General features: G+C 35.0%; 1 protein-coding gene across 1 annotated transcript; it reads right to left on the reverse strand.

Moving 5' to 3' along the window:
* Positions 1-11,059: 11,059 nt before the first annotated feature.
* LOC120147040 lies at positions 11,060-12,053 on the reverse strand. Its single transcript, XM_039160509.1, has 2 exons — positions 11,891-12,053; positions 11,060-11,809 (listed from the first exon to the last, which is right to left on the reverse strand). Exon 2 carries the CDS (start codon positions 11,778-11,780, stop codon positions 11,214-11,216), a length of 567 nt encoding a protein of 188 aa, XP_039016440.1. The 5' UTR covers positions 11,781-11,809; positions 11,891-12,053; the 3' UTR covers positions 11,060-11,213.
* Between the last annotated feature and the right edge of the window lie 541 nt (positions 12,054-12,594).

Genomic DNA, 12,594 nt, shown 5'->3' on the forward strand with positions numbered 1-12,594 from the left:
CGAATTTTCATTGCACGAACAAATGAGGGTATTGATGTCACATATCTTCTTCACACTCCCATGTTGCTTCTTCTACTTTGTGATTTCTCCACAATACTTTGACCAAAGGAATAATCTTGTTCCTCAATTGCTTAACTTCATGTGCTAAAATTTGAATCGGTTCTTCCTCATAAGTCAAGTCAGGACGAACCTCAATCTCTTCTGGTGTCACGATATGAGAAGGGTCAGATCTATATCTTCGAAGCATTGAAACGTGAAAAACATCATGTATATTTTCCATCTCAGGTGGTAAAGTTAGCTGATATGCTACAGGTCCTACTCTCTTTACAATCTCATATGGTCCAATAAACCGAGGACTCAATTTTCCTTTCCGACCAAATCTCATCACCTTCTTCCATGGAGACACTTTTAAAAACACTTTATCTCCAACTTGAAATTCAATTTCTTTCCTTTTAAGATCAGAATAGGACTTTTGCCGATCAGAGGCCACTTTGAGGTTATACTGAATTTCTCGAACTTTCTGTTCTACATCTTGAATTAAATCCGGACCAAGAACACTTCGGTCTTTGAGTTCATACCAAATTAATGGAGTACGGCATTTTCTTCCATATAATGCTTCATAGGGGGCCATCTTTATACTAGACTGATAACTATTGTTGTAAGCGAACTCTGCCAGCGGTAAATACTTTTCCCATGATCCTTTAAATTCCATTACGCACGCTCTCAACATATCTTCCAATATCTGAATAGTTCTCTCTGATTGCCCATCAGTCTGAGGATGAAAAGCCGTACTAAAGTTTAAATGAGTCCCCAACGCTCCATGCAAAGATTTCCAGAATCTAGAAGTGAATCGAGGGTCCCGATCAGAGACTATGGAAACAGGTACTCCATGCAATCTAATAACTTCTCTAATATACAGCTCTGCATACTTTTCCATAGAGAAATATGTTCTAACCGGGAGGAAATGCGCTGACTTAGTTAATCGATCAACAATTACCCAGACTGATTCTCTTTTGTTCGGGGTCAAGGGTAACCCCGAAACAAAATTCATCGTAACATTTTCCCACTTCCATTGAGGAATGAAAAGCGGTTGCAATAATCCTGATGAAACTTGATGCTCGGCTTTGACTTGTTGACATATCAAACACTTAGACACAAATTCTGTGATGCTTCGCTTCATCCCTGACCACCAAAATCGATCCTTCAAATCCATATACATCTTGGTTCTACCCGGGTGCATCGTTAACGGACTGCAATGAGCCTCTGTTAATATCTCCTTCTTCAAGTCGTCATTGTCGGGTATTACAATTCTTCCTTTACAATATAGATTTCCATCTGACTTAATCTCAAAGTCTTTAATCTCTTTGTTCTTTACTTGCTCAATTTTTTTCAAACACACTTCATCTTTACATTGCAATTCTCCTATTCGTTCCAACCATGCTGGTCTAAGGGTTAATTCTGCACAAAGACCACCGTCTCCCGTTAAAGATAATCTTGCATCCATAGCTCGTAAAGCTGCAAACGTCTTTCTACTCAGAGCATTTGCTACCACATTAGCCTTTCCGGGATGATAGTCAATTATCACATCATAATCCTTTAAGAACTCTACCCATCTACGTTGCCTCAAATTCAATTCTTTTTGAGTCATCAGGTACTTCAGGCTCTTATGATCCGTATATAAGTAACAACGCTCCCCATAAAGATAATGACGCCAAATCCTGAGAGCGAATACTACAACAGCCATTTATAGATCATGTGTGGGGTAATTCCTTTCATGTGGTTTCAACTGTCTCGATGCGTACGCTACCACTTTTCCTTCTTGCATTAGTACACACCCCAACCCGTTATGGGATGCGTCACTGTATACTACAAAATTCTTGCCAGATTCCGGTTGAACCAATATCGGAGTTTCCGTCAGAATTCTCTTTAAAGCTTCGAAACTTTCTTGACATTCAGAAGTCCAAACAAATGGTACATTCTTTCTCATTAGCTTTGTTAGAGGCAGCACAATCATCGAAAAATTCTTAACGAATCTTCGATAGTAACCGGCAAGTCCCAGAAAACTCCGAACTTCAGACACATTCTTAGGAACTTCCCAATCCATTATAGCTTTAACTTTATGAGGGTCTACTCTAATCCCAACTGCCGAGATCACATGCCCCAGGAAAATTACTTCCTTTAACCAGAACTCACATTTGGACAATTTGGCATACAACTTTTTATCTCTTAAAATTTACAAGACGATCCTCAGATGTGTGCTATGCTCTTCATGGGATTTCGAGTACACCAGTATGTCATCAATAAAGACAACAACAAACTGGTCCAAGTAGGGCTGAAAAATCCTGTTCATAAGATCCATGAAAGCAGCAGGTGCATTCGTTACTCCGAATGGCATTACGATGAATTCATAATGACCATATCTCGTTCTGAAAGTCGTCTTCGGAATATCTTTCTCCTGGATCTTCAATTGATGATAACCCGAACGTAGATCGATCTTCGAAAATACCGAAGCTCCTTTTAGTTGATCAAACAAATCATCAATGCGCGGAAGAGGATACTTGTTCTTGATGGTCACCTTATTGAGCTGTCGATAGTCAATGCAAAGGCGCATTGATCCATCCTTCTTTTAACAAATAACACCGGAGCTCCCCAAGGCGATACACTTAGTTGGATAAATCCCTTCTCTAGCAATTCTTGTAATTGATTCTTTAACTCTTGCAATTCTTTCGGAGCCATTCGATAAGGTGCCATTGCAATCGGAGCTGTTCCCGGCATTATTTCAATTTGGAATTCTACCTCTCTATCCGGAGGTAATCCTGGCAATTCAGCAGGAAAAACATCAGGGAACTCTCGAACTATTGGAATTTCCTCTAACCTTTTCTCTTGAGCTCTTGAATCAATCACATTTGCAAGGAAACCCTGACATCCTTGTAGCAATAATTTCTTGGCAGACATCACTGATATTACATTTGCTAAAGGATTAAACTTTTCACTGCTCACACTTATCTCTGTTCCTTCTGGACTTTTCAGAGTTACCTTTTTCAATCTGCAACTAACATCTCCATAATAACGGAATAACCAATCCATTCCCAGAATCACTTCAAACTCGTCAAAGGGTAATTCCATCAGATTAGTAGGGAATTCAATTCCCTGAACCTTTATGGGACACCCCTTACAGACTTTATTCACCCGGGCACTATGGCCTAAAGGAGTTGTTACTATAATCTCATTACTCGTAGCTTCTAAGGGAATCCCCAACTCCTTTACTAACTTACTTGTAATATAAGAATAATTAGAACCCGGATCAATCAGTACCAATACTAATTTATCATACAACTGAAAAGTACATGCTATAATATCAGGGTCATCACGGTCTTCACTTGTCTTTAAGTTGTATACTCGAGCAGTGGATCGAACTTCAGGTTGAGCACAGAATTCAGACAGGTTCCTTCCTCTGCCTCTTCCTCGTCCTCTTTGTGAGAAAGAACCAGCTCTTCCAGATAGTGCCGGCTCACCAACAATCAAGGGACAATCCCGGACAAAATGTCCGGCATCTCCGCATCGAAAACAAGTCCCAGCAACCATACGACAATCCCCATAATGGTTTTTCCCGTAGTGCTCACACTGTTTCCTTTGACCCGGAGTAGATCTCCCAGCACCGGATTCCACTGACTGCGTCTGTCTAGTTCTTGCCTGACTTGCTCCCCTAGCAGACGATGCAACTGATTCTGATCTAGTTTGTGATCGAAATCCCGAGTCTCTTCCCCTTTTTGTTGGTGTTGAACCAGAATAAGTAGTCGTCCTCTTTGATGTCTGAACTCTTGAGTCCCCAAATCTTTCATTCTGAGCCCTTTCAAGAGCTTTTGCACGATTGATCACCTCCTGGAACGAGGACAAGTTTAATACTATCAATATTTCTTTAAGTCTAGGGCGCAAGCCCTCCACGAACCACTCGCAAGCATCTTTTTCAGTAGGCACAAGCTCAGCTGCAAACCTGCTCAGCTTATTAAACTCACATTCGTACTCATACACAAAGCGGCTCATCTGCTTCAAACTCATAAATTCCTGCTTCATTTGGCGGATAAACTGATCTCCAATATACTTGTTTTTAAATTCTTTTAAAAACAAAGACCAAGTCAACTGGTCGGTTGACATTCTCATGGTGACGTTCGTCCACCATATCCTCGCCTGACCCCTCAATAAAGATACAGCTCCATCTAATTTCTCCACTTCGGAACAGTGGAGACCATCTAACATGATTTTCAAATCATTCAACCACAGATCCGCTGACACTGGACCTTCCTCAGCTTCTCCCTTAAATTCGGGAGCTCCTAAACTTCTCAATTATTTTGCTACATTAATTCTTTGAGTTAGTGGAGCAGGAGGTTGAAGACGCGTCAGAATAGCGTCTAACGTTCTGAAGAACGTATCTTGATCTTGCACAGGCACTCCTTGAGATGCCTGTTCTTCACCTTGCATGGCCAGGGCAAGTGAATTACTGCTTTCAGCATGCCTATCTTCTCCCGCTTCACTTCGGGAGCTATTATGTCCGGACATCTAATAAGAATAAACACATTGTTCTATTAGCAAAACAGCATACTCATACTATACCAGATCAGAAGTTCTCGCTATTTGTTGGCATGTATTCCATTTAAAGACTCCATAGACTCTGGTTTATGCCTAGAATCGGCTAAACCATAGCTCTGATACCATTAAATGTAACACCCCTAACCCATACCCGACCCGGATATGAGTCAGAGATACTACATTGACTTTAAAACACAACTCTTAATAAATAATAGTAAAATATTTGATCTTATATTACGAAAATACCATAATATACATACTGTAATATAAGTTTACCAAAATATTCAGAGCATACACAACTTAACCCTTTAATTACATGCCAACTGCCATTTACATAACAAAATGACCTACTGATTAAGTTGCTTCTGATCTGATGGTTGCAGGAGTAATACTGTCAAGCTGCTTCACCTGTCTCGTCTATTTCCTCGGATCCTACGTGTGAAACACTCACACGCTAAGTCATCGACTTAGTGAGGCAATAATAATAAGGCAATTGTAATGAAAATGTCATGATCATATAGATGAAATGCAAACATGTACTTAATCAATGTAGTATACATCATCAATACCCATACCTGTAAGCGTATGACTGTAACATTTATAAATCTGTATTAATAAGTTTATTGGCCCATGATAGCATATTGAGAACCTAAGGTATTTGAGTAATGTGAGGTTGTGCACTATGCTGTCACCACAGCTCGTATAAATGCACCGAAGTGCCCCGTAGAATTGCACCGAAGTGCCCGTAGAATTACACCGTAGTGCCATATAATGATGTCCATAAGGACCACATAGAATTCCTTAAGAATCATATACATATATGGATCATGTATATGTCTTTCAAGACTTCACACAGGTTCCAAAGGATATACATATGTCCTAAAGAACCGAGTATACCCTCTACCCTTGGCATGCCAACTATACCTATAGTTCTCATATACATAACATGGGCTTTTACATTTCAAGTAGTCTATAACGCGTAGACATGTAAATTATTACCTTTTCACATAGCTCATAACTTTTCCCATAGAGTCAGGTCATATAATGCAATTTTTATGAATTCATATCATGTCTCATAATACCGACTATGCTCATGTACCAAGATATGAAATCTAGACTTATCACAAGTCTAGAATGGAGTATATTTCTATAATCATGCTATGCATATGCACTCACCTATACTTCTTTGCCTTTTCCTCGATTGACCCTACTGGTAGATTGTTCCCGAACTTGTGTAGGCTCGGTATCTACATAAACATAATTTTCAAGATGATCATCAGATGTCTATGTCTTGAAATTAAGCTTTAATAGCTTATTAATTTATGGAAATTATAGCTTAGTCTTTCTTTCTTTTCTTTCTTCTCATGGGGGAATCGGTTCCCCCCCCTGGGGTATCGGTTCCCCTATAGCATTCTGGAATTTGATATCCGTTGAGGGGGTATCGGTTCCCCCATGGGGGTATCGATTCCCCTCTAGCATTATGGAAATCATATTCGTTGAGGGGGTATCGGTTCCCCTTGAATGGGTACCGATTCCCCTAGCCCGAAAATCCTAATTTGAGCTCGGAAATCATCCCATTTCAGCTCAAACATACATATTTCACTCTCTTTACTACTCTTAACTTTCATACACTTACTTTAACTAATTATTATCCATTAAATACCTCTAACACTTAGAAATCTAATTCTCCATATAGCATTTAAGAATCCAACCCAAATTCCAATATGTTCTAATTTGAATTCTAACCCCTCATACTTCTTAGTTAGCTTCTTGACAAGTCAAAAATCTTATTCAAACTTCAAAAACTCATTCCTATCAAAATTTCATCTAAAAATTCATTTTCCAAATCTATCTCTAAAACACTTATCTTGTTGTTTTAATGTCATATAAGCTTTCCTTTAGCTTATATAACATCCAAACTTTCATTTCCAATCTTAAAAATCAAAGAAATTACCAAGGTTCAGATTCTTACCTTTACTTGCAAGCTTCACGTTGAGAGAAGGAAGAGAAGAAAATAAGGAAGAAGGAAGAAGAAATGGGAGGGTTCTGGAACCTAATGTCACACGTGGGTCTCATATAACCCCATAACATTTTATTTTAATTAAAATTCCTTACAAATGACCATTTGGTCCTTACCTCCATCTCATATTTACTAACCATACATTTTAAACTATATAATTATTCTACTTTAATCACCAAATGTTGAAACTTTGCACATTAATCACTCACCCGACATGGAGGATGTTACAGTAACACACTCCCTAAAGTTAGCCTCCCATTATTTGCATCGCTAATAATATATACAACTTGTAAATGTAGTCGCTTGAACACAGATCCTCATAAAATAATAACATTCTATTTTAACCATCAAGACCACCTAATAAATTCATTATTATTAAATTAGGTAATCTTATATACTTAAACCCTTTATTAATGTAGCATTTGTTTCCCTTTTTTTTTGGTGGGGTGGAGTGGGGTGGGGGGGGGGGAGAACGCATGCAGCCAATGAGTATGAATGCATGGAAGAAGAGTTTGATTTCAGTACTTTATCCATATTTTCACGGCTTAGGATCCGACAAATCAATGCATCTTAACAAGTACCTACATGCCTAATTTGCCAATTGGTGGCATTAGGTTCTGTTCTTCTTCAAGGGTTTCCAAATAAATCTCTTATGGTTTCTATAAATGGAAAGGGAAAGCAATAATGCACCCGAACTGCAAATCAATAATAGAAGACTCTGGTCGAGACCTATTTGATGAGTGATAGAAGATTTTAATGTCTCTTAAGTAAAGTCTCAATTTCAAACTTTGACGATCAGAAGAATTTATTTTCGAGACAAAATTTAATATGGTACGACTCTATTTAATTAAATCGTTACAATTTTTGGATAACGAGAAATCTCAAACCAATGAATAAATAAAAATATGGAAGGATTTGCTATCAAAGTGAATACATATATGATGAAATCAGATTGTGTTGGTCACTTCAAAGGACTACCAAACTTAATCAAAACAAGGCATCTAACTTTCGGTATATGTCGACAGTGATAACCTTGGCGATGATGACGATGAAATAATACCTTCACGTAAAAGACGAAAGAGATTTCCTGCATCAATAATAACTTGCACTGAGTTGCTGCTTCTGATGCAAACCGAATACACTGCATGTTGCTACAAAACATCCATTTCGAAAATCTAACTCATTATGATCCCTCATAATCGTATTATTTTATCAGATGTTTCTTTATAACTATCTGTATTTGATTTATTAATCGATTAATCTAGATTTAATATTGTAAAGATAAGGGTAACTCTCTCAACCCAATTTGCTTCGTTCGTAAACATCAAAGATCATTATTCTATCAAATGTTGAACTTATATCATGATAATCTTAAAAAAATATTTTTGAAGTACCAATATAATTATGTCCACTTTATTTTTTTAAAGGGTGTCATTAATAATAATCCCTAAACAATAGTTTTTATTTTAAATTATTTAGGGTGTGATTATAAGGAAATATTTGTCTATAATTTTTTTAGCCATTGACAACCCCGCGTGCACACCCATAGATGCAATTTCTTAAACTCGTGATCTATAAGAAGAATAACACTCCATTTAACCATTAAGGATGAATCATGATAAATTATAAAATTTTAAAGGGATTGTATCTAAAAATATATATTCTAAATGGGATTAAATTAAAGAATTAATCTTTAGGAAATGTCAAAAGTACAATTTTCCACTTAACTAAAGAGTGAAATGACTTAAAATAAATAGATAATATTATGGAGAGACTAATAATGTATACTACGAAGTTGGTGCGCATCTATGGTGGATGTGCTGTTGCCCGCTTTTCCCTGTTGGGATGGGCCCTTTGGTCATCCCTCGTTTTGTGGCATGCAATCACTTTACGTTACCAACATTTCATGTTCATATAATTAGGGTTGGGTATGGGTTTAAAATCTGACGGGTCGGACCTGATTTTATAAGTTCAGGTTTTCTTTTCTTTTCTCTTTTTAAATAAACTCAGATTATATTGAATCTATTTAAGGATAAGATCGGATCGGATTGATTTAGAGTAAAAGATCTCTGACTTGACTCATTCCTAGAATTATCTCTTATATATTTAAAGATAATTATAATAATACATTTTTTATAATTTTTTTCAATTAGGTCATTTTATTAAATAAAAATGAATTTTTTGTATATGTGTGTATCAAATCGGGTTGGATGTAGAATTTTACCTCAAAGATTGAGTTGGATTCAGATCAGTTGGAACCTCTCTAAATCTGAATTACATCAAATGGCATATGAAGAAGTTATAATATTTAACTCGAATTGACTAAAAACTCGATTTAATCCGACCATCCATTCTTAAATATAACTCTAATTCTCTTTTTATTTGTTTCTCTTAAATCCTTTCGTGGACGCAAACCAAAGCCTTGATGGACAAATCTACAAGTTGAACTGTCGAAAACTTTAGATTCTTTGCTCTCTTTTTTTACAAGGAATAGCCCTGAATAGTGGTGGATGCAAGTGTTATTCAAAGTGGATAGATACTTATATTGAAATTTGAATTTTTTATATAATTTTTAATTTTATTGATGATATCTATTATGAAATTTATTTGTGTCCACTTCATACGGAAATAAAATATCAATAATATTTTTATGTTCACCCTAAAAAATATTTATAAATCCTTCATTAACTCCTCGAATTACTTTTTTTCTAGCATAAAATAAATTTTACATAATCTTTATATTCAATAATGGTATTATAACAAATTTTTGTTGTAGTCTCAGTAATTAAAATAAATTTTATTTATTTAATTATTCAGATTCAAACAGTGTAATCTGTTTATGTACATAAGTTTAATTGCAAGTCTTTTTCAAAACAATGATAATAGCAAAATTGATGTGAAAAGGAAGTGTATATATGATACACATTGGGCCACATGGACCAAGTCCATTGAAACAGATTCATTCAGCCTGCTAGCTGAACATGTCGGAATCAAATGTTCGAATCTACTATCCATCAACTATTATCAGGATGTTTGCAAGCACATACATATAATTTTATATTAAGAAATAACATTACAAATTAAAAAGTATAAAATTATAATTTTTAAAAAATATAAACTCATCAATAACCTAAGTGGTGTGGGGAATATTGCTTTTCTTATAGATCATGGTTTCAAACAGTTATTTTTATAGGACGTGTACATTATTAATTGGTTCAAATAATTTTAAATAGATACGATTTTATAATTATTTCATACTATTTAAAAAATATTTTTAAAAATATAAATTAAATTATTAATAAAAATATTTAAATAATATATTTTAAAATTTTTACGAGATATGATTTGCATGCCACCCCTCTATTAATCCGTGGCTATTTGCCCACCTGTAGCTGTAGGTTTATTACCATTTACATCAACCGAGGAAGGAATCACTGTTGGTCTACCTAGGGATAATCGATCTTAAAATTTTTAAAATAATATATATTTTAGATATTTAAAAAAAAATTATTTAATTATTTATTTTCATTCTTATAATTTTAGAAATTCGAATATTCTTAAAATTTTAGAATTCATCCCTTTAATATAAGATCATATGTTATTTTCTAGATCCAACTTTATATATGCTAATACAATAACAAATATATATATATATATATATATATATATATATATACAATTGGTGGAAGTAGGTTAATAAAATCTTAACCCTTTTACTTAAAATTAAAATTAAGCAGATAATTGCTGTGTTTTTGCGATAATAAACTTTATTCAAATACTAGAGAATATGAAGGGTAGTTCCAAATATTCCTTATCATAAACATAATTTGGTCAAATTTTAGAATATAGCCGTACATTGTATACTTTTTTGTATTTAGTACCTTTTAAAATTTGGTTATTTCATTTTATAAAAAAAAACTCTCGTCTTTAGTATTGAAATCTATTTTTTTTTTAAATTATGTCAAACAATTTCTCATGTCTTAACTTTTTAGATAGATATATATATATATATATATATATGTATTGTATTAATTACAATTAAATAAATATTTTTGCATTTAAAAAAGAAAGACAAAAATGTAAAACATTATATATAATAATTGTTCAACTATATAAAAGATATTAAGTTAGACTAATTCCTAGAAAAATCATGCGAGAAAACAATTGTTTCATCACAAGATTAACAGTGTACTTAAGGATGGATAGAGAGTGGATGGGATAATCATCCTTTAAAAGTTTAAAATTATCATATATTTTAAAAAAATTATATATTTTTATTAAAAATATGTTTTTGCTTTCTTGAGATTTTATAAATTCACCCCTAATGAATTTAGTGTCTGAATTTGTATAAAAAAATTACCTTAAATCATGTTTGAAAGGTAAAGGATTACAAATGATCAAATAATGGTAAAAATAGATAATATCACAATAAAATACATAATTCATGGACCTTTTATGAAATTTGAACAATTAATTTATTTTCTTTCTCGCTCTCCAACATCTTATGATCTCGAGGCACAACCATCATCATCATCATCACGTTCAGTATTGATCATCCTTTGACCATCACCAGCATCATCAAGAAGAGAGGAGCACCGTTGGATGTTCAGAAAATGTCAAGAATCTCGAGGATCGAACGGTTGCAGAGGGGACAAGACCCTCGATTCAGCCACAGTTCCCTCGAACAAACCCTGCAGAAAGTGTGTCCACATGGGATAAACGCTGCACCTTTCTTCCTCCCCATGCACACGCAGCACATCGAATCATTCCCCATTTCCATGCTCCTCCCTTTCTCATCCTCTTCCGCGTCGCCGCCGTCCGCCTCCTCTAACAGCCTCATCAACAACACCCTCGGAGGCTTCCCCGTCAATCTATATCCCACATTACTCGTTGGAGTCCTCTGAGGTTCATGCGATGCCCGGAAATGTCGTTCGGCTGCTAGAGCCGCAGCTAGGTTCATGCCTGAAGAAAACGGAGCCGGGTTGACGCAACCCGGGTCCGGATTAGGAACTGGCTCTTGTTCTGGTTCTTCTATGTCGTCTTCAACCTCATCTTCGTCCCTGAGACTTATGGTGGTTGACCGGAATCCCCAGTTGGACCGGCAACAGCCCATGACTCTAAATCCCAGCCGCTCTTTGAAACTCCTCCTCCTTTCCCTATCCACTCCGTCCATTGTTCTTTTATTGTTGCTTCCCTCTCTACCTGCAAAATAACACGCCGAGTTGACTCATTTTCTTGTTATCAAGGATATTGCAAGTGCAAAGAATACCCAGAGATCATTACTTCAAAGAAACAACGATGGGAATCTCCAATGAGTTCTTAAAAGAACTGTTTTTTTGCAGAGTTTTTGGAGCCTAGTAAAGAGTAAGGTCCCCACTCCCCTGAGAAAAGGGTTTCCTTTTCAAGTTTCCATGAGGAGGAACAAGGACAAAATAGAAGAAGAAGATGAAGCATATGGGTGTTAATGAGGGAAGGTGCTTGAACTTTTGGATTTTGCAATGAGCACCACTTTGGGTTAAAATACATAATTTTAAGATTTTATTAGCTTTCGTTGGTCAATTAATTAAGATTAGAGAGTATTTTGGTGCAATTTTTATTAGAGATGTAATAGATTGGTCGGGTTAGATTTTTGATATATTTGAATTTGATTTAAATCTTTTAAATAAGGATTTAATAAAAAGTTCAAATAAAAATGAGTATTATTGTAATTATCTCCTTATATATAAGTATAATTATAATATTATGTTGTGTCGAATTAGATCGGATCAAATTTTTCACCTTAAATTGAAATCCGACTCCACTCAAATCTTAATTTTTAAAACAAAAATTTGACTCGATCAAATTTGATATAATCGAAATCTATTAGATACGAGTTATTAGAAGAAAAAAATCATTATAAATTCAATAAACCTATTAATATAGTTAACAATTAAAATAATTTTTTAAAGTAGATTTATTTTTTTACCTTTTTAAATACAATGATTATA

The sequence above is a fragment of the Hibiscus syriacus genome, unplaced genomic scaffold (genome assembly GCF_006381635.1).
Source record: "Hibiscus syriacus cultivar Baekdansim isolate YM2019G1 unplaced genomic scaffold, ASM638163v2 tig00110933_pilon, whole genome shotgun sequence".
NCBI classification, from domain to species: domain Eukaryota; kingdom Viridiplantae; phylum Streptophyta; class Magnoliopsida; order Malvales; family Malvaceae; genus Hibiscus; species Hibiscus syriacus.